Source organism: Mandrillus leucophaeus, unplaced genomic scaffold (assembly GCF_000951045.1).
Source record: "Mandrillus leucophaeus isolate KB7577 unplaced genomic scaffold, Mleu.le_1.0 Scaffold1559, whole genome shotgun sequence".
In the NCBI taxonomy this organism is placed as follows: Eukaryota; Metazoa; Chordata; class Mammalia; order Primates; family Cercopithecidae; genus Mandrillus; species Mandrillus leucophaeus.
Genome location: NW_012101542.1, coordinates 325,236 through 348,413, shown reverse-complemented (window position 1 = coordinate 348,413; position 23,178 = coordinate 325,236). Strand labels below are relative to the sequence as shown.

Here is a 23,178-nt window from a genome sequence, read left to right as displayed (position 1 = left end):
GATGCCCTGGCTAGACGTCTAGCTACCTTCCACTTTCATTCTGCAAGTGTGTAGCGAGTGCCAACCACATTTCAGGCACATGAGTGGATGCTGGGAAGACAATGGAGAGCGAAACAGATAGAGCCCTTTACTCAGAGGGCCAAGGATATGATTGGAGAGACAGATAACAAACAAGGAAACAAATAAGCAAGTAAACTATTTAAAATAGTGCTCAGAGCTCTGCTTGAGATGTGATGGGAATAATAAAAAAAGGGACTACCTACTTGGATAGAGTGACATCAGGTGACCAGGGCCCAGAGGCCAGAGGCAGTGGGGTAGGCAGGGTTCTCAGGGGGCTCTCAAGGTTGCATTCCTGGTGTACACCCCTGTGTGATGCTGTCCCTTGGTCTGAAGAGAACATTGTGCTTCTCAACCACAGAATATGGCAAAGGTGAAGGGACTTTGGAGATGCAATTGCAGTCCCAAATCTGCAGACTTTGAGGTTATGAAAACGAAGATTATCCTGTGTTGGCCTGTCTTATTCAGGTGAGCCCCCTAAAAGAAGTTCCAGGCCGGGCATGGTGGCTCACGCCTGTAATCCCTATACTTTGGGAGGCCAAGGCAGGTGGATCACCTGAGGTCAGGAGCTCGAGACCAGCCAAGCCAACAAGATGAAACCCTGTCTCTACTAAAAATACAAAAATTAGCTCGGCATGGTGGCACGTAATCCCAGCTATTCAGGAGGCTGAGGCAGGAGAATCACTTGAACCCGGGAAGCGGAGGTTACAGTGAGCCAGAATGGCATCACTGCACTCCAGCCTGGGCAATAGAGTGAGACTCTGTTCCACCAAAAAGAAAAAAAAAAAACAAAAAGTAAGAAGTCCCAGGCCCTTCCTGAAGGGGGAGAATGTAAGCAAGAGAGACACACTCTCACTGGCCTTGAAGTCGTCATGCTGTGTACTGCTATGGAGGAGTAGCAGCCTCTGGGACCTAATTGTCTCAGCCCTTCAAATAACCACAAGGAACCCCAGACAGGAACACAGCCCAGCTGACACTCTCAATGCAGCCTGTGAGTCCCTGAGCCCAGCCAAGCCCTGCCTGGACTCCTATACATTGAGAAGAGAAATACATGCCATTTTCACCCACTCAATTTGTGGTCATTTGCTACACAGAATAGAAAACTCATACCGAGGGCAAGGAGGTAGCCATGTGAAGAGAAAGCGGAAGGGCTTCCCAACAATGACAACCAGGTATAAAAGAGGAAAAGGCCAGAATGTTCTAGAAATTAGCAGAATTAGAATTAGAATCGTAGCTGGAAAGAGGAGGTTCCGGGAGGGGGGAGGGTGGTCAGGCTGAGGCTAGAATGGTGGCCAGCAGCCAGGTTATTTTTCTGGCTCTGTGGAGAGCAAACTAAGGAAGGGGAAGGCTGGAATTGAGGAGACCCACCCTGGGGCCCATTCAGAAATGGAGGCTTAGTTAGTGGTAGAGGCAACAGGAAACAGAAGAACTGGTTCCATACAGCGAGCCCTGCAGACAGCCTGGACTCGGGGAGAGAGAAAGGTGGAATCAAGATGAGCATCTGGAGGAACGAGGGTGACATTTGCCACGTCTGGGGAACAAACCCAAGAACTTCATCTTAGGCATGTTGCACTTGAGAAGCCCATGGAGATGTCGAGTACAAGCTGGCTACCTAATCTGGAACTCAGAAGAGTTGTTTAGGCTGAAGAAGTAAACACGGGCATGATCCACACACAGCCCTAACCCCACTTCAAGAAACTCTCTCCGTTCAGTCCCTAGGGCACTCTGCATTTATCCCATCCTGATTCCCGTATCTGTAGCCTCACTCCTACTCTCCTTTTGTACTGTAAGCAGTCTGAGGGCAGGCATTGTTCCACACCTCTTTTTAGCCTTATAAAGTGTAGTACATAGCAGATGCTCAGTAAATATCTCCTAAATTGAACTGCCACATCAGTGATACAATTTTCAATATACTGTATATGTGTATGTATATAGATATGTATATTGGTTTTATGTCTGTGTATTATCACTATAAATTTGCATGATGAAATGATATTATAAATGGAATAGAGGAAAAATAGTGGTTCCTATTTCATTTTCTGGAAATGATACAATCTTAAAGGTAGATTAATGTCTAACTTTCCCATCGAAGTTCCTCAAGAACTGCAGATGTTTTGTGAAATATTTTTAGTTTTTGTTTGCTTTGCTTTAGTTTGGCTCTAGTACTGTTCACAGTTTCTTTTTTACCCGCATCTTCCTCAGTATTTGTTCCACTTTGGAGAAATATAAGCTGATAAATTTTTTGATCATCTGAACACACTTCATCCTAGCAATTATACACATATATATTATATGATCTTTTGTTGTTTAATATTCTACTAAGAATGGTAATATTAGAAAATGTGCAAAAGAGGAAACATTTTTTCCATTCAGAAAAGATCTACAAGAAATACTAAGGTACAAAATACAATTTCAAGTGAAAAAGTAAACAGAAGTTTTCCTATTTTAAGATCTTCTCAAATACATCTACTTTAGATGTTTTGCACTAGTGTAAACACATTTTAACACTTAAATTTCTGATGTACTCAGGTGAAAGAGAATCAGTGTCATAATTAAAAGCTTGTTTTCATTAAAGTGATTTTAATGTAAACAGTTCTTGCCTTTTGAAAAAATTACTTACATTGCAGTTCTGTGATGCAAAAAAATCAGAAATATGTATTTGACAATGAAGAAATGATTACGTAACTTATGATACATCCAGTAAGATCATCATGACATCATTAAAAGTCATGATTTTGAAGAATACTTTAAAACTTAGGAAAGGTCTATGATATATAAAGTGAAAAGTGTACAAACCTATGAAACATAATTCAAATGTTGTAAAGCTATGTATATATGAGGTTCTACACTTACAGAAATGCATAAAAGAAAACTGAAACAAATTATAAGAAAGTAGTAGCAGTGGTTATTGTTCGTGTTAGAATTATAGGTAACTTTAATTTTGCTACACATTTCTCCCCAAATGTTATTAAGTGGGCAAATATTATGTTTATGAAAAAGAAAAGCAAATATTCCTTTAAAACATGGCCCACTTGAAGCCATTGGTTTCTTAACCTTACCCGACCCTTCTCTTTCTTGTGTTCTTGATGAATAGCTTGAACTCGAGCTGTCCATTTGCTTTCCTACAAAATAAAAGAATAATTTATGTACAACTGTAACAATGAGATCTATGCAATATGGAAGCTTCCTTTTTAGTGAATACCTATGAAACCCAACTATCTATCTGGTAAAATTTTAGCTAGTGAAATAGTTTGGCTCTCTGTCCCCACTCAAATCTCACGTGTTGGAGGAAGGGCCTGGTGGGAGATGACTGAATCATGGGGGTGGATGTCCCCCTTGCTGTTCTCATGATAGTGAGTGAGTTCTCACAAGATCTGGTTGTTTAAAAGTGTGTAGCACTTCCCTCTTCGCTCTCTCTCTCCTGGCTCCGCCATCTTAAGACATGCTTGCTTCCCCTTTGTCCTTCTGCCATGATTGTAAGTTTCCTAAGGCCTCCCCAGCCATGCCTCCTGCACAGCCTATGGAACTGTGAGTCAACTAAACCTCTTTTCTTTATAAATTACCCAGTCTTAGGTGGTTCTTTGTAGCAGTGTGAGAACAGACTAATACAGCTGGTGTTTTTTAGAATATACACAGTCAAAAATGCTTAAATACATTTGCATCTGGTTTTAATCTTATACCATAAGGCAGGGGTCAGCAAAAATTTTTGAGTAAGGAGCTAATAGTAAATATCATAGGCTCTGGGGGCCAAACAACTTGGTCACAACACAACACAATACAGCTGTGTCATCCCACAACTGTATTGGGACAACAGCCATGGAAAAGATGTAAATGAACTAGCACTCATAAAATGTTACTGGGACATAGCCAGTAACACTTTATTTACAAAAGTAGGTGCTAGTTTGCCAACCTAAGAGGCCAAAAGGAAACACCAAGGTTTCTGAGGCCATGGGTTCTGAACTGACAACACAACTCACAGAACAGAAATAGAAGAAATTTAGGTGGGACCTTAGGATTTTAGAACCATGTCCTTCAGTTCATGAGTGACCAGCTGTAGTTTCCAGCCTGCTGGAAGCAGATGTCAACAGTTCGGTTCAGGACACAGCTCCTGGTTTCCTACCATATACCAGGCACCTCGCTGGATGGCCACTGGCAGGCTAAAAGAAGATTAAGAGACAGGCCCTGCTCTGCATGGGAGGTGAGTAGACACAGCCATGGAGAATCCACATACAATGTGTATGTGATCAGGTCCCACTTAGGGACTACAGAAATGCTATAGCCTAGAGGCTCAGGAGAACTTTCTGAAAGTGGTACCTGCCCCCCTGGCTGAATACTAAAGAATGAGTAAAAGACAGGTCCCGAAAACTGGGAGCTGCAGGACAGGCAGGAAGGCAGCCAGAACTGAGGAAGAAGACAGAAGGCCATGTTCTCAGAGGCATGGGCTGCTGGGCCGCTGGAGTGCCAGGAAAGCAAAGAACAGAGAAAGATGTCCCAGGGATCAGAACCCAAAGGACCCTGCAAGCTGGTGGGAAGTCCAGAATAAGGGTCACTGAAGGACTTCAGACAGGACAGGGACATGGTCAGCCTGACTGCAGTGGAGCACGTAGATTTGGGTAGGGGAGGAAAGACGTGAGCACTGAAGCAAGAAGCAGTGATCCCTATTTCCAAAGTCCACTTACCTTTTTTAGAATGACCCAGGCTTTTAAAAAAAATCCTGAATTCATAAGCTCTCATCTCTATTTTCTTCCTAGTTTAAAAAAAATTGTTCCCCTAAACCGCTGTGACCAAAATAGCCATGATGAAGATTGTGCTGATTACAGAAGTTCACTTCCATATAAAAGTGATTGTCTCATAAATGTAAGAGATCTTGGCCAGTTAGCTGTGTGTGTGTGTGTGTGTGTGTGTGTATACATATATATGTGTGTGTATATATACGTGTGTATGTATATATACACGTGTATGTGTGTGCGTGTGTGTATATATACACACACACACGTATATATACACATACACATATACACACACGTATATATATACATACACACATATATACACACACACACACACACACATATATATATATTTTGTTTGAGACTGAGTGTCACTCTTGTTGCCCAGGCTGGAGTGCAATGCTGTGATCTCAGCTCACTGCAACCTCTGCCTCCTGGGTTCAAGCAATTCTCCTGCCTCAGCCCTCCAAGTAGCTGGGATTACAGGCATCTGCAACCACGTCCAGCTAATTAAGCCAAGGTGGGTGGATCACCTGAGGTCAGGAAACCAGCCTGGCCAATATGGTGAAACTCCATTTCTACTAAAAATACAATTAGCAGTATATTTAAACTCTAAAACTAAATCTGGTGCTTCAATATGCCCTTCTACGCCTTTTGAAATTGAAAGCTACATCTGAAAGATGAAAAATGAATAGCTAGGTTATACTAACCAATTCAAATTGATTTTATGGAGAGAAGAAACAAAACAGTTTTGCCAACTGTTGTGTATGCTATTTGCCAACAGCAAGCGTGTAACAAACACCTCTTATGACTTAGGCATGTTGCAGGAGAAAAATAAGAGCTAGTCACTTTCATGGTTACTGAAAAAGACACACACTTTTTCTGCAGATGACACTCACTGTAAATTACTTCGCTAAGAAAAAGAAAGGCATCCACTGCAGCTGTCACCCACTTGCACGTACCTGACTATCAAGAAGCTGCATGACATTATGGAAATCCTGGGGATATGGAGAACGGTCTTCTTTAAACTCGTGTGCATCTTTTAATGTGCCTATGTTGGACTTGATCTGCATATTGGACTTCTGGATTTCTGACAGTTGCTATAAGATAAAATTCAAGCTCAGTACTACAGTTAGACTTTTGTAAGACTGAAACGGAGAATAAAATCAGGGAGCACGTAGCTGTGTTTTAAATCTGACTGCCCTCTTGGATGCTCCTGGATGCTCTTGGAAGCTTCTCCCACTTCTGCTTCCCTGTGGTTTTACTGGTTTGTTTCTACTGCCTGCTGGTCTTCCTATCAGAATATGTACAGGGTGAAAAAGGGGGAAGGAAAATCTAACTTTCTAATCTTAAATGAGTCTATTTTTTTTTTTTTTTTTTTTTGAGACAGGGTCTCATTCTGTTGCCCAGGCTAGAGTGCAGTGATATGATCATGGCTCACTGCAGCCTCAACCCCTGGGTTCAAGCAATCCTTCCACCTCAGCACCCCTCCCAGGTAGCTGGGACTACAGGCGTGCACCATCACACCTGGCTAATTTTTGTATTTTTTTGTAGAGACAGGGTTTTGCCATGTTGCCCAGGCTGGTCTCAAACTCCTGGGCTTACACAACAATCTGCCTACCTCAGCCTCCCAAGGTGCTGGGATTACAGATGTGAGCCATCAGGCCCAGCTGGGGCTTAAAATTTTTTATGGGCACTTAATAGGCACCAGAAACAGAAGAACTGAATGCACCTGGTTCTTAAGCTAGTTTAGTGAGAGGCCAACACTGTCCAGGGACCACATCAGTAAATCCATTAGGGACATAACGTTTTAATTTTACCCTTTTCTTTTGATGTTGTTCCTAATGTTACTCATGGCAAAAACCCTCAGAAAACCACAGAAGGTAACATGTTAACTTCAAAAACAAAAGGATAGGGGAGCGCACTTCTCCTCTCCTCAGTGTAGGCTGCTCATAGTGACTTCATTTCAGAAAGGACAGCAGGGAAAGGAGAAAAAAAGAGAAATTCTTTGGTGAACAAACCTGACAAACACTACCTCAGGCAGGTAGCCAAGCTCAATAGCAACAGTTATAAATCATGTAGATTCATAACACGAGGTCTCAGACAAAACATTCAACTATACCGCTCCTGCACAAAAATGCCACCGACAGCACGTAAATTACCAAACATGGCTGTGTTTCAATAAAACTTCACTCATGACACTGAAATGTGAACTTTAATGAAATTTTCCTGTGTCACAAAATAGTCTTCTTTTTTTCCAACATTTTAAAAATGTAAAAACTGGCTGGGCACAATGGTTCACACATGTAATCCCAGCACTTTGGGAGGCCCAAGTGGGAGGATCACTTGAGGCCAGGAGTTTGAGACCATCCTGGCCAACATGGTGAAATCGTCTCTACCAAAAATACAAAAATTAGCTGGGTGTGGTGGCATGTGCCTGTAACCCCAGCTACTCAGGAGGCTGAGGCACGAGACTCACTTGAACCCAGGAGGCAGAGGTTGCAGTGAGCCAAGATTGTGCCGCTACCCTCCAGACTAGGTGACAGAGACTCTGTCTCGAAAAAAATAAAAAGTAAAAATATAAAAACTATCCTTATGTCACAGGCCATTCAAAATCAGGTGGTATGCTGGACTTGGTTCATGGGCCATCGTTCACCAAACCTCATGCTAGAGTTTAAAGAGTTTTAGGAAAGCCCTCAGGTGAATTCCAAAAATCTCTCTATTTTTGTTTATAAAACTTGTTGGCCCCTAGAGGGAGCTCAAGGACCTTTGCTCAGCTCCCTTCCTTTCTACCTTTTCCCCAAAGAAGAGTTACGTCAAATCTAACCAGGGAGCTTAGAATTCTTAGCAGGAGGACACTGATGGATTGGCTGCTTCTTTCTAAAGAAGCAGCTCAGGTATCATCTACGCATGAGGCCAGGGCTGTATGGACCAGGGCTGTTCCCATAAGGGAGAGGGGCTCATTTAGCCATAACTTGCTTGCTTTAGAGATCCTACCCGGGCCTGGGTTGAGGAGGGGGCCTGGCAAGGGTTCTTAGTCTTTCTGGGTCTGCTTTCTTCCATTCCCACTGGATAGTGGAAAGTTCCAAAACTCAGGGAGGAGTTTACAGTTCAAGGCTAACCTAACCAGATAAGAAAAGAGGGACCTTCATAGAAGAGGGTCTTCTATATCTCACCACGAGTGTTCTGCACTGGAGTTTAAGGCCAAAGCTCCCATTCTCAGCAAAACACCTCTGACTCACTCTGTCGCCTCTATGCCTCCCTCAAGACTCTTGGGGAGAAGAATGTCTGCACCAGGGTACCGTAAAGTAACTGCTGGATCCCCTGGCCTTAATGCCATTCTAACACCACCTCTCAAGGCAATCAATACCATAAGAACTTCTAGGTTTAATACTTACATATTCTAATGCTGAATTCTTTGAAGTTAATTCTTTAAATTCCTTCATAAACATTTCCTTGACTTTTTCCATTTCATCAACTAGTTTCTCCTTTTCTTCTTCTTTCCACCTATCAAATAACTTCAAAAAGTCTTCCTCTTTTGTTTTTTGCATTTCATATTCCTGAAATTATTTTAATACACAGCTTTAAAAGTTCTGGTCTGAAGAAAATAAGCAATATTTAAAATAAAAGTTCATAGCATCACTTCAAAAATGTTAGCTAGTATTGCTTATTTCAGTTGGGCTTGTAATAACATTTCCTATCATGGCAGGTCTGTGCACAAAGATTTTTCTAAACTAAAGGCAGCACACAGAATCCTCTTGTCCTTACATCCCTTAAAATAACAACAGAGAGGCCCGAGGCCTCCAGCTTTTTGTGTTCTGTGAACTTGTATAAAAGTCATACCATAATCTATAAAATGTAAATATACTTTAAAGAAAACATATATTGAGCAATAAAAGAACATTTCTTGACACCATAGCAATTTGGGTAGCATAACTCCATCCCACCACCAGAAAATACAAATTCAGATTTATAGGAGCTAGATTCAAGGTTAGCACTTGATTTCTCAATGACCTTCAGGATTTTTCAAATCTAAATTGAGAACTTGAACAACACTATATGCCAACTAGCCCCAACACACATATATAGAACTCTGTACCCAACGACAGCAGAATATGCATTCTTCTTCAGTGCACATGGAATATTCACCAGGAAGACCTTTTTTTAGTCCATAAAGTGTTTCTCAGATTTAAAAAGATCAAAATCATGTAAAGAATCTTCTCTGATCACAATAGAAGCCAGAAATCAGTAACAGAAGGGAACTGGAAAATTAGCAAATACGTGGAAATTAAACAACACGCTCTTAAACAACCAATGGGTTAAAGAAAAACTCACTAGGGAAATTGGAAGATACTGTGAGGTTAATGAAAATGAAAACATAACATACCAAAATTCATGAGATGCAGCCAAATCAGTGCTCAGAAAGAAATTTATAGCTGTAAGAGCCTACATTTAAAAAGAAGAAAGGGCCAGGTGTGATGACTATGCCCATAATCCCAACACTTTGGGAGGCCATGGTGGGAGGATCACTTGATCTCAAGAGTTTGAGACCATCCTGGGAAACATTGTGAGACCTCATCTCTACCAAAAATTAAAAAAAAAAAAAATTAGCCAGGTATGGTGGTATGTGCCTGTAACCCCAGCTACTTAGAAGGCTGAGGTAGGAGGACCACTTGGAATGGGGAGGTCAAGGCTGCATTGAGCTGTGATTGTGCCACTGTACTCCAGCCTGGGCAACAGAGAGAGATTCTATCTCCAAAAAACAAATATAGAACAAGAAGAAAAATATTAAATAAATAACCTAGCTAGAAAAAGATGAGCAAACCAAACTCAAAGGCAACAGAAAGAAAAAAATTATGAAAATTAGAGCAAAGATAAAGCAAAGAACAGGAAAGTAATACAGACAATAGATGAAGCCAAAATTTGGTTCTTTGCAAAGATCAACAAAACTGACAAATTTTTAGCTACCCTGACTAAGAAATGAAAGTGAGGACATGACTACCAATCTTAGAGAAATTAAAAGGATTGTAAGAGAATATAATGAACAGTTGTACACCAATAAATTGCATAATCTAGGTGAAATTACCAGAGTGACCCAAGACAAAGGAAATTTCAATAGACTTTCAATAAATAAACAGATAGAGTTAGTAATCAACAACCTCCTAAAAAGGAAACGTCCAGGACCAGATGGTTTTACTGGTGAATTCTACCAGCTATTTAAAGAAAATAGAATACACAAGAAACTACTAAAGTAATAAACAAGTTCAGCAAAGTTGCAGAGTACAAGGTCAACATGCAAAAAGCAGTTATATTTCTACATACCAGCAATGAACAATCCAAGAAAGAAATTAAGAAAACAATTCCATTTATAATAGCATCCCAAAGAATAAAATACCTAGAAATAAATGTAACCTAAAAAGTGAAAGACTTGCACACTGAAAATTGTAAAAGTTTGTTGTAAAAATTGAAGAACACCTAAATAAATGGAAAGACATCCCATGTTCATGGATAGGTAGATTTAATATGGTTAAAATGGCAATACTCTCCTAAGCAATCAAGAGATTCAGTGTAATCCCATTTCAATAACCTTATTTGCAGAAATGGGAAAGCCAGTCCTCAATTTCACATGAAACTGTAAGAGGCCACAAATAACCAAAACAATATTGAAAAAGAAAAAGTTGGAAGATGCACACTTATCAATCTCAAAGTCTACTACAAAGCTACAGTAATCAAAGTTGTGTGATATTGGCATCAAGACAGATATATAGACTAGTGGAATGGAATTGAGAATCCAGAGATAAACCCAAACATCTAGGGTCAACTGATTTTCAACAAGGGTGTTAAGAACATTCAATGAAAAAAGAATAGTCTCCTGAATAATTGGCACTGGGACAACTGGACAAATCACATGCAAAAGTATAAAGTTGGGCCCCTCTCTCAATCTGTATGCAAAAATTAACTCAAAATGGATCAATGACCTAAATATAAGAGCTAAAGTGATGAAACTATTAGAGTATATAAAGAACTCATACAGCTCAACAAAAAAGGCAAACAATTCAATTTAAACAAATGGGCAAAGGACTTGAATAGACATTTCTCCAAATAAAATATATACAAATGGACAATAAGCATGAAGAGATGTTCAATATAATGGTTGTTAAGGAAATACAAATCAAAACCTGATGAGATACCACTTCCCACCCACCCAACAGGATGGCTTTAATTAAGAAAACAGAAAAGTATAACAAGTATTAGTGAGGATGTGGAGAAATATGAACATTACTGGTGAAAATGTAAAATGGTACAGCTACTATGGAAGACAGTTTGGTGGTTCCTGAGAAAGTTAGACATAAAACTACCATATGACTCAGCAATTCCACTCCTAAGTATATAATCAAGAAAAATGAAAACATATGCCCACATAGAAACTGCCACATGAATGTTTATAGTAGCATTATTCATTGGCGCCAAAAGGTGAAAATGAACCAGATGTCCACCAATGGATGACTGGATAAACAAATTACGTATACATACATACATACAATGGAATACTAGTCAGCAAGACAAAAAGTACTGATACATGTTACAACTTAGATGAACCTTAAAACATTATGCTAACTGAAAAAAGCCAGACACAAAAGGTCACATATTACTTTTTTTTTTTTCAGATAGGGTCTCATTCTGTAGCCAAATGGGGTGCAGTGGGGTGAACACAGCTCACTGCAGCCTTGACTTCCTGGACTCAAGCCATCTTCCTCCCTCCTCAGCCTCCTGAGTAGCTGGGACCACAAGCACATGCCACCATACTCAACTAATTTTTTAATTTTTTGTAGAGACAGGGTCTCACCATGTTGCACAGACTGATCTTGAACTCCTGGACTCGAGCAATTCTCCCGTCTTGGCCTCCCAAAATACTGGGATTACAGTTGTGAGCCACTATACCTGGTCTACAGATTTTTTTAAAAGATATATACCGAATAGGAAAATTCATAGACATAAAAAGATTCGTGGTTACCAGGGGATGAGGGTAGTACGAGTGATTATTTAATGGGTATGGGTTATTTTTCTGGGGTGTTGAGAGTTTTGAAACTAGAGAAATGGTGGTTGCACAATATTGTGAATACACTAAATGCTACTGGATTGTACAGTGTAAAATGATTGCCTAAAAGAGATGTTGGTACACCCTTGTTCATAGCAGCATCAGTCATAATAGATAAGAAGTGGAAGCAACCCAAGTGTCCAACAACAGATGAACGAATAAGCAAAATGTGGTATACAGACATATACCATCAACTATTATTCAGCCTGAAAAAGGAAGGAAATGCTGACACACACTGCAACATAGATAAACCTTGAGGATATTATCAGTAAAATAAGCCCATGATGACAAAAAGACAAATACTCTACACTTCTATTCATATGAGGTATCTAGAGCAGGCAAAATCACAGAGACGGAAAGTAGCTGGAAGGAGGTGGGAGGGGAGCACTGTTGTTTAATGGGTAGTTTCAGTTTTTCAATATAAAACAGTTCTGGAGATTGGCCATAACAATGTGAATACACTGAACACTACTGAACTGTACACTTAAAAAATAGTTAAAATGATAAATTTTACATTATAGGTATATTACAGTTTTAAAAGAGTGAGCCCATGTGGAAGACAGAGGGCTCTGTCAATGATTCTGTGAAATGACTGCTGTTTTCCCTAGAAAGTCACACTTCCTGTCCCCATGGGGGAAACAAGGAAGAACTGAGCACACGGTCACTCCAACAGTTACAAGGAAATAAACGCTCTTTGATGGCCTTACTCTCTCCATTAGGTACATCAAGGTCAACCCTCTGTTGGATCAATAATGGCATGCGTGGTACCCACGGTGTACCCACAGTGACCCACAGAAGTCAGAACTCAATGAATCATGGGCCTCTAGACTCTTGGGCCCTTCATCAACCCAAGTATCTCTGAACAAGTAATTCCAAGCACCAAACGGCCTGACACATGGGTAACACAGATGAGAAAAAAGAGAAAAGGAAACAGATCGGAAGCATGAGGAAGACTCAACCCTCTGTTGGTGGCCTTGAGTATGGAGGAAGAGGGTCAGGAGCCCAGGAGTATGGGTAGCCTCACAAGGAAATTAAGAGCAGCCCTCCCTCAGTGGACAGCCTGGAAGAAAGTGTAGACCTCTGGCCTACACCTGCCAGGAAGTGAACTCTGCCAGCAACCAAATAAGCAGGAAATACTCTGTTCTACAGCTTCTACCAAGGCACATGGTCCTCCTGACACCTTGACTTTAGCCCAGTGAGATATGAGAAGTGTCAGACTTCTGTTTTAAGCAAAATTGTAGAAAGTTAATTGTGTGTTATATGAATTCCACCTCAATTTTCTAAAAGGCTTTTGAAAAATAGAGAAATATATTTCCAGTGATGTGCTTTGTAGTAAGATACTACTATGGCAATAAAAAATGCAATCATCTTGTCAAGTGCTACAAACTCTTAAGTGTCCTCTGTTTATGAGAGTCCATGGCATAATTGAATTACATACAGTTAATTGTAATTAAAATACCACAGAATTCTGCCGGTACCTTGGAGAATCTGACCGCACTGGCATGGTGTGCAGCCTCTAGCTCAGACCTGGTGAGCTGTAGCTCTTCCTTCAATACGACGATCTCACTCCGGAGCTTCTCAATCTGTGCATTCTTCTGATACTCTGTTGCAACAGAAAATTGTGTTAAAACACCATCTCTTACCAAATGTACCTGGACACTTATGGGGTACAGTCCTGTTGATAACACAAAGGAAACTGTTCCCTTACTTGGGATACGATTATTTGTTTCATGCCACATGAGCCAATTTTTGCTCTTTAGAGTTTATTTGAAGCCCAGTGTATTTTGGGGCATTGAATTATTTTTTAGCAGATTCTTTCAGCCACTGTGTTGAGGTTGGATTATCCTACAGAGACACATGAGAGCCCTGTTCAGGGAGCAATAATGGTAACAAGGAATAATACAGGGTGCTTTGACCCAGTGGCACTCTGGGCTTTTCTTAGAGGTGCCTGTCTCAATCACAGAAGGCAAGCAACAGCTTCCTCTGCAGGCACCACCATACTGAAATCTCTGTGGTCACCATCCTTAAGGTGCCTGCTGAACTCTCCTGAGGACCCCGTCAGTGCTAATACAAGCAGAGGACTAGAGGGACATTCAAAATGCAAACTTGGGCCATAGCCTATCAACTGGGGTAGAAGTGAGGTACTGAAAAGTTGTAAAAGGAAGCAACAAGTGAAAGGAAGAATACTTATGTACATGTACTTACATGCAGATGTACACATGACTGAATGGATGTACATGTGTCTGTGAGTGTAGACATGAAAGGTATGGAAACCAAAGTAGAAAGTCAGAATCTCAAAGATGACCTGAAGAAATAATACTCGTTTCAGAGTCTGAAACCCTCTCTGAAACGAGTATGAGTTAGAATAAGATACTGAAACAGAAGAGAAAGAAGGTCAGTTTCACACTGAAGAATGGTAAATTAAAATATTTCATCTTTCCAAAATATTGCTAAATTTTATCAGTGATTCAGGACTTATTAATGAGAGTATTATGCTGTTATTTTTGTTTCTACAAAGCTTAGCTATTTCCTAAGTAATCTATTTAACTGAAATGGGCAGGAATGGAAATAGCCCGGCCCACAATGGAGGGAAAGGCAGGTATTGAGTATATAAGCCAAGTACCGATGTCTAGATACTGAGAACATTTAAGATCAGAATGAGGTCGGGCACGGTGGCTCATGCTGTAATCCCAGCCCTTTGGTAGGCCAAGGGGGATAGATTAGTTGAGGCCAGGAGTTCGAGACCAGCCTGGGCAACATAGCAAAACCCCATCTCTACTAAGAAAATAAAAAAATACAAAAACTAGCCAGGCGTGGTGGTGGGTGCCTGTAGTCCCAGCTACTTGGGAGGCTGAGGCAAGAGAGTCACTTGAACCCAAGAGGAAGAAGTTGCAGTGAACCAAGATGGCACCACTGCACTCCAGCCTGGGCAACAGGGGGAGATTACATCTAAAAAAAAAAGAACAAAAACAAAAACAAAAAACAGATCAAAATAAGAATTTCTGTGGGTTACTGTGGCAATCTGCAGGAAGCTTTGATCTGCCCATGGAGAAAGAGCCCTTACATTCTTTGCTTTTGAGAATACTTCAGCGGTAGAAAACCTGGCTCCTTGGTAAGCCCCAGCGTCCCCTCCCCTCTCTTGTGTCTTCATTTTTCGTACCATCTATATTGTCGGTGGTGCACGCCCAAACTCATCTTAGTATCTCCCACATCAAATGAAACAAAAATTGTCCCTGGGTCTCACATTTCTGTCCAGATGAAGCCTCATGTCTCTGCTTTCCTTCCCAGTAGGTGTTATTGAAACCAATGTCTGGATACAGTAGGACCACTCCCTCACGATTCTCAGCTCAGCTCAGGGGAATCAGACTTTTGTCCCCATCTGTCTACTGAAGCTGCTGTGCCAGGGTCACCGACAACCGTCTTGACAACAGCAGTCCATTGTCAGTCTTCATCTTACTCTGCACCTCAGGAGCACTTGATAGGACTGACCGCTGCCTCCTCTGTGAAATATTTTTCCCTTGGTTTCCATGGCAACACATTCCCCAGGTTTCCCTCCAGCTTTGATAGAGACTATTCCTCACTCTCTGCTGATGCTCTTTCTGAGCTCCTAGCATTGGGAAGACTTTGGGGCTGGCCTCACCGCCTTCTCTTCTCTATCTAGGTGACCTCAGCCAGACCAGCTCTACTCCAGTGATTTCCAGATTTAAATCTCCAGCCTGGGTCTCCACCTCAAGCTGTAGCCCTCCAGTACCCCCACCTGCATGTCTGTTGCACATGTGATTTAAATGCACCCATGGCAAGTACAAACTCTCATCCCTCTTCCTCCTTGAAACTACCTCCCGGCCCTGGCCCTCCATCACAGGAAACATCACCACCATTCACCCAAACATGGAGGACAGAAACCCAGGGTCTTCTGTAGCTTCTGGGTCCACAGCTCATCTGTGGCATCTTCACCTGCCCACCTGCCTGGGAACAAAGCTGGTCCAGGCCCCTGTCTCTCTCACCTGGGCTGCGATTGCAGCCTCCTCTCCTCACTCATCCACTGCTTCCACTGTCGCCCCAACAGTCTAGTCTCTATCCACAGCTAGAAGGGTCATGCTAAGATACACATTAATTAGATCATGCCCCTCCCCTGCATAAAATCCCCCAGTGGTTCTGCCTTGTGCATATAAAAACTCCACATTCCAGCCCACACCTTCACAGCCTCCTGTGATCAGGCCCCCAGCACTCCAGCCTCACCACACACCATCTCCTCGCCTATTCTACTCCACTCCACCAGCCCTTCTGTTCCTCAAACACATCATCCCGGCATACCTCATGCCCTTACAGTCAGTGTTCCCTTGGCCTGTGAACACTTTTTCCAGACTTTCACCCCACCTGGAGTCACTCTCTACCCCACTGTACCGCGCTATGATCTTTTGCCACCATTTGAGAAGAATTATTCATTTATCTGTTTAAGTACTCATTTATCTGTTTAAATGTGTCTCCTTAACCCCCTTTAGAATGTAAACCTCAAGAGAGAGTGGGGCTTCTCCGCTCAGCTTGTGGCTGTATCTCCAGCACCTAGTGCACTGTATGCACCTCCTGAGGGCTCCATATTTACTTACTGAATTGACAGGGACTATGATGGGAAATGCACTGGACCAAGTCTCATTGCCAAAAGAAAAAGGGAGCAGGAAGAAAAGAGCTTTGAAACAGAACTCGTTACTCACCAAAACGAGAATTTTCTTCAGTGTGGCGGCGTTGAATGTGACTTTGTAGAAAAGCTTGGTCCACAAAGGCCTTGTCACAAAAATGACACTGAAAAGAAGAGAGCAACAAATCCAAGTGTCTGTAACAACTGTCATCCCACTTAATTGCAATTAAAATTCAGGTACCTGACCAGGTGCAGTGGCTCACACCTGTAACCCCAGCACTTTGGGAGGCCAAGGCAGGCAGATCACCTGAGGTCAGGAGTTTGAGACCAGCTGGCCAACATGGTGAAACCCCATCTCCACAAAAAAATACAAAATTAGGTATAGTGGCGTGTGCCTATAGTCCCAGCTACTAGAGAAACTGAGGGAAGAGAATCACTTGAACCCGAGAGGCAGAGACTGCAGTGAGCTGAGATTGCACCACTGCACTCCAGCCTGGGCAACAGAGTGAGACTCCATCTCAAAAAAAAAAAAAAAAAAAAAAAAAAAAAAATTCAGGTACCTGAAGCACTGCCTCTTGGGCGCTTTCTTGCTGAAAGATACCATCCTGGCAAGAGATACTGAAAGCATGACTAAAAAGAGAGAGATGAAACCAGGCTGGGTGCAATGGCTCATGCATATAATCCCAGCACTTAGGAGACTGAAGGCAGTTGAGGGGGTCACTTGAGCCAGGAGTTCAAGACCAGCCTGGGCAACATGGCAAGAGCCCATCTCTAAGAAAAGTAAAAATATAAGTAAATAAATAAAAATAAAACCAGGGTGTTCGTCCCAAACTGAACAGAAGACAGTGAAAACCACCTCTTGACAGTTAAAGGAGTCCTGCTGCTGCTTTCTGGAGCCTCTGATGCCGCTCTTGTTAGACTGACAGCTTCTACTCTATCAACAACAACCTGCCCCTGCCACTCCAGCCACACCAGCCTTCTTTCTGTCCTGCAGGCACGCCAATCTCAGAGATTTGCATTCACTGTTGCCCCTGCCTGATCTTATCCAGACCCTCCTTCCATGGCTGGCACCTTCTCCTGACATTCAAGATGTCATTCACTAAGCATCTTCCATGCTGGGGATGATGGCATGTCCTCAACAAGGTCCTCCTTCAAGATCCTCCTGCCTGTCACAGTCTCTGTCACATCACATAGTCTTATTTTCATCCTCATACATCTCACTGGCTAATATTTTCATGTTTATGTACTTCGCTTGTTTATTGTCTCCAGCTCAGTCCCTCTAGGTTCTAGAATGTAGCCTTCTGAGGGCAGGGCCTCTAATTTATCTATAGCTTTATCCCCAGAGCACAGCCTTAATACATAAACGAACAAAAGCTTGGAAGTATAACCTATTAAAATAAATTTTCTGAGAAAAAAGAAGTCAATTCCTCATATACCTCTGTTTTTCTACTTTAACACTGATTCAGATTTTAAGCAAAAATCCCATTTATTTCATCTATATCCTCACTCCTGGATTACTCTGAAGTAAATCCTGGATATTATATATTTCATTTGTAAATATTTCAGAATGTATCTCTAAAAGGAAGATAGGACTTTAACACAAATTATAACACCATTATTCCACCTTATAAAGTATAAAAATTAAATCCTTTTAAAAAAACAAATATTCAACTATTTGGATAATTTTTAATTTTTGTTAATTTGATGATTTTTCCCTAATACTTCACATATTGTCGTAGAAAAAATATTTGGTTTGTTTTGGAATAATTATTAATAACTGGATCCAAATAAGGCCCTATCCCTATCCTGTAACTGATGGTTATGTCTCTTAACACTCTTTTAGTCTATAGGTTTCTCCTCTACCTCTTTTCTCCTTGCTATCCTTTTGCTGAAGAGGCTGAAGCTTGTCCTGCAGAGTTTCTCTCCATTTGGATTTTGCTGTTTTCATGCCCATTGCGTCACTGAACATGTTCTTTTGTTCACCATGCTGCCTTACTCTTAATCAGTGTAACTGCATCCAGACTTCAGGCTTTGGTTTCTAAAACTAACATTCTGTATATTTCCTTTTTTTTTTTTTTTTTTTTAAGTGTCTCCCTGTCACCCAGGCTGGAGTGCAGTGGAGCAATCATGGCTCACTGCAGCTTTAACCTCCCAAGTTCAAGAGATTCTCCTGCCACAGCCTCCTGAGTAGCTGAGATTACAGGTGCCTGTCACCACTCCCAGCTAATTTTTGTATGTTTAGTAGAGATGGAGTTTCACCATGTTGGCCAGGCTGGTCACGAACTCTCAACCTCAAATGATCCACCCACCTTGGCCTCCCAAAGTGCTGGAATTACAAGCGTGAGCCACGGTGCCCGGTCATATTCTGGTATATTTCTTGGTATTGCATCTCAGAGAATCCCTAAAGCATCTCTTCAACCTCCTGGGCTCATGACAGCTTTGGTTCACCTATAGGACTTTAGGGACCCCTCACATCGGCTCTGATGTAAGTCATATAGGCTCTCGGGCTGTGTACAGCACTGGAGAAAGGAAAGGAAAAGGAAGCCATGCCTCCCTCTCTCCCCACCCTACCCCACCCCAGTGTTCACATATTGCCAGAAGGTGTTCTAACGATCCTGTTCCTAACGGAGACAGAGACCATCCAGCCTTCAAACTGCAATACGGCCATTCTATCCGGGCAAGTAGAATGCTTCAGCAGGGCTGCCCATGTAAGTGTAAGATGAGAGAAATGCACAGTGATGATGGAGAGGATGCAAACACACCACCATGTCAAAGGGAGGAGGGGAAAAAAGGAGGTAGGGAGGGAGGGAGGGAGGGATGGAAAAACATGGCATGCAAAGATAAAGCTTACTGTGGGGATCTATAAATTAAAGAAGGAATCTAAAGATGCTCTTCACAATCTATTCACACTACAGAACATAAGAGTAGCATACATTCTATAAAAATGATATGATTTTTTTAAAAACCAGAATGAGTTGAAAAAGAAAGATAAAATACAAAACAAAACAAAAAAGGAGTTGAAACATCATTGCAGAACAAATAAGAAAAAGCAAGGACTAGGGCCAGGTGCAGTGGCTCACGCCTGTAATGCCAGCACTTTGGGAGGCCAAGGTGGGTGGATCACCTGAGGTCAGGAGTTCGAGACCAGCCTGGCCAATATGGCGAAACCCTGTCTCTACTAAAAATACAGAAATTAACCAGGCGTAGTAGCACACGCCTGTGATCCCAGCCACTCGGGAGGCTGAGGCCAGAGAATTACTTGAACCTGGGAGGCAGAAGTTGCAGTAAGACAAGATTGCACCACTGCACTCGGGCCAGGGCGACAAAATGAGACCTTGACTCAAAAAAAAAAAAAAAAAGAAAAAGCAAGGAATAAAAGAGACACTGTTGAAAACTGAATTGCTCACTAAAAGAAAGGCTGAGATAATTTACCATAGTGAATGCAGATTAGAAGGAAAGGATTAAAGCAATGAGAAAGAAACCAAAGGGTATGGAGCACTGATGGACAAAACCAATACTACATACAGGTAACTGGTTTCCCAGAAGTAGAGAAGCCAAAAATGAAAAAAAATTTAAAGACTGAATACAAGAGAGTTTCCCTGAAGTGCAGTGAAAGCTGAATCTGCAGATTAAGAGTTCACCAGGTTGTAGGGAAAACTGATACAGAACACTCAACACCAAGACATACCCTAGAAAGCTACTAGGCTTCAAGCAGAAAGAAAGGACTCTTCAGTCATGCAGGCAGAAAAAGCAAGTCACTCACAAGAAGAAAAGCTTTAAGCCACCCTCATACTTCTCACAGCAACATTTACTGCCAGAAGACAAAGGAATCACATCTAAAAAGTTCAGAGGGAAAGTGTAACTAAGAATATTCTTCATCCAATATGTCTTTCAAAGTTGACAGAGTTGAAGAAATGCAGCACTCTTCGGCCTTCTGGGTAAGAAAAATCATTTTGACAATCTTATGAATTAAGAGATAATTCAAAATGAGAAACTCAAGAATGGAGATGTTGAGGCGAAAGGACTTTGAGCACATAAATATAAAACCAATGAAGAAAAAACAAGTTAAGATATTATGGTTGAGTAAGAGAATGTGAATGTTACCAGCCTGGATAGTGTAACTCTAGAAACGGCAAAGAAGCCCTGATTCTCACTGTGACCGTGTTTGGAGATGCGGCCTTTAATGAGATAATTAAGGTTAAGGTTACATGAGGTCATAAGGCAGGGTTGGGGAGGGCGTGAGGTGGAGAAGGGGCAAATCTTTTTAGGGTAAATACGGCGCAGTGGCTCACACCTGTAGTCCCAGCTACTCGCAAGGCTAAGGCGGAAGGAACATTTGAGCCTAGGAGTTCAAGGCCAGCCTGGGCACATAGCAAGACCCCTTCACTTTAAAAAAAGAAAAAGAGAGAGAGACATTAACGATCTCTCGCTCTCTCTCTCCCCCCAAACACAGAAAAGGCCAGCTGATGAGGACATAGCAAGAAGGTGGCTGTTTACAAGCCAGGAAGAGAGGCCTCACCAGGAACCATCCCTCTTGACACCTTGATCTTGATCTTCGACTTCCAGCCTCCAGAACTGTGGGAAAATACATTTCTGTTGTTTAAACCATCTAACCTGTGTGATTTTTATGGCAGCCTTGGCAGATTAGTACAGATCTATAATATCATTTATAGAAAATTTTCAAACTTAAAAATACTGTCTTACGAATACATATGTTCATAAAAATATTTTACACATTCATAAACATAAATAGGAAGGATATAGTCAAACAAAGATTTCCTCTGGGAATGCAGGAAGGGAAAATTATTTATTTCTAAGATGTTTAAAACTCTTTAAACATTTGCTATCTTGGAAATCTAGCAAAATGCTAACCTGAGTTAAATCTTTTTTTTTTTTTTTTGAGATGGAGTTTCGCTCTTGTAACCAGGCTGGAGTGCAATGGCGCGATCCCAGCTCACTGCAACCTCCACCTCCCGGGTTTAAGTGATTCTCCAGCTTCAGCCTCCCAAGTAGCTGGGATTACAGGTGCACACCACCACACCTGGCTAATTTTTGTATTTTTAGTAGAGACGGAGTTTCACCATGTTGGCCAGGCTTGTCTTAAACTCCTGACCTCAGGTGATCTGCCCGGTATTTGTCCCAAAGTGCTGGGATTACAGGCGTGAGCCACTGCACCTCGCCTAACCTGAGTTAAATCTAAGAGGTGGGTATATGGTGTGTCTTACATTAGTCTATGCACTTTTTGTATGTTTATAATATTTCAATACTAATTTTTATTTGAAAATCAATGAGGTTTTTCTTTTAAAATCTCCCATATATGGGTATTCACTATATTGTCATTTTAATTTTTCCGTGTTTTAATTTTTTTTAATAAAATTTTGAGGAAAAAGACCTTACACATTGCCATCACTACCCCCCTTATACACAACACACACACACACACCCCATGGGGGAAAAACTCATTAGGGTGCATGCATGTGTGTTTCTGTCTGTCTGTGTGTCTGTGTGTTCAAGTCTCTAAGAACAGGCATCTTTAATTTTTTTTGTCTCAGCTACTCAGTTCTTACGATTTCTTAAAGCAAAGGGAATGGAGACAAAGCGAAGTGGTATGAGAATGAGAATGAGACCACAATTTCTCAAAGGTAAAACTGATAATGCAGTAGACCCAATCATTGTGTCAGAACAAGGAGTCCAGCCTTTGGATTTTCTGTATAAGGGAAGAAAGAAAAACTCACATGATAGCAGTCATATGATTGTTCACATTTTGTAATAAGTCAGCTTTGGTATTTGTCATGTCACAAAACGTTTTTCCCTCATTACCAGGTATTAGCTAAAACAGTAACTACATGCCAAGCACTGCTCTAAGCACAGTCCATGCACTAAGTCATTCAACCCCCATTAACAACTGCTATATGGTAGGTACAATTAATATTCCCATTTCACAGAGTAGAAACTGAGGCACAGGGAGGTTGAGCAACTTGCCAAGGTCTGGTAGCTGAAAAAGTAGTAGGTGTCACTCATTTGATAAATTGAGTCATTACCTTTTAATTGTTACTTATCATTCACATTTGAAAATCTTCTCTTATGCTGGGTGTGGTGGCTCACGTGTGTAATCCCAGCACTTTGGGAGGCTGAGGTGGGTGGATCACTTGAGGTCAGGAGTTCAAGACCAGCCTGGCCAACACGGTGAAACCTTGTCTCTACTAAAAATACAAAAATCAGCCAGGCGTGGTGGTGCACACCGGTAGCCCCAGCTACTTGGGAAGCTGAGGTGGGAGAATCGCTTGAACCTGGGAGACAGAGGCTGCAGTGAACCGAGATCACGCCCCTGCACTCCAGCCTGGGCGACAGAGTGAGACTCCATCTCAAAAGAGAGAAAGAAAATCTTCTCTTATAACAGCTACTTCTATAGTAACCCCCCAAAAAGAAAAAAAAGTTTATAAACATACAATTTCTGTATGTTAGCGGTTTTAAGATTTCACTAGATAGCTGCTAAAGCTGGAGTATAATAAACCTTTAAAAAATGTTTAAATATAATCCATTCTATTTGTTGCACAAGAAAAAGACCATCTTAGCACTATTTGAAAATATTTACTTTTTAAGCAGCATTTATGAAATAAGCAATTAGCAACGCCCAGTGTCATTTGAAGATTATA

At 41.5% G+C, this 23,178-nt stretch overlaps 1 protein-coding gene across 3 annotated transcripts in view; it reads right to left on the bottom strand.

Moving 5' to 3' along the window:
• DZIP1 (DAZ interacting zinc finger protein 1) overlaps positions 1 to 23,178 on the bottom strand; it is a 65,090-nt gene that overhangs the window by 35,352 nt on the left and 6,560 nt on the right. For all 3 annotated transcript variants that reach the window (XM_011975433.1, XM_011975434.1, XM_011975432.1), the window contains 5 exons: positions 16,599 to 16,686; positions 13,365 to 13,489; positions 8,186 to 8,347; positions 5,750 to 5,887; positions 3,117 to 3,179 (listed from right to left, as the gene is read on the bottom strand). In XM_011975433.1, the coding sequence (XP_011830823.1) occupies positions 3,117 to 3,179; positions 5,750 to 5,887; positions 8,186 to 8,347; positions 13,365 to 13,489; positions 16,599 to 16,686 (576 nt within the window). The remainder of the gene's footprint in view (positions 1 to 3,116; positions 3,180 to 5,749; positions 5,888 to 8,185; positions 8,348 to 13,364; positions 13,490 to 16,598; positions 16,687 to 23,178) is intronic.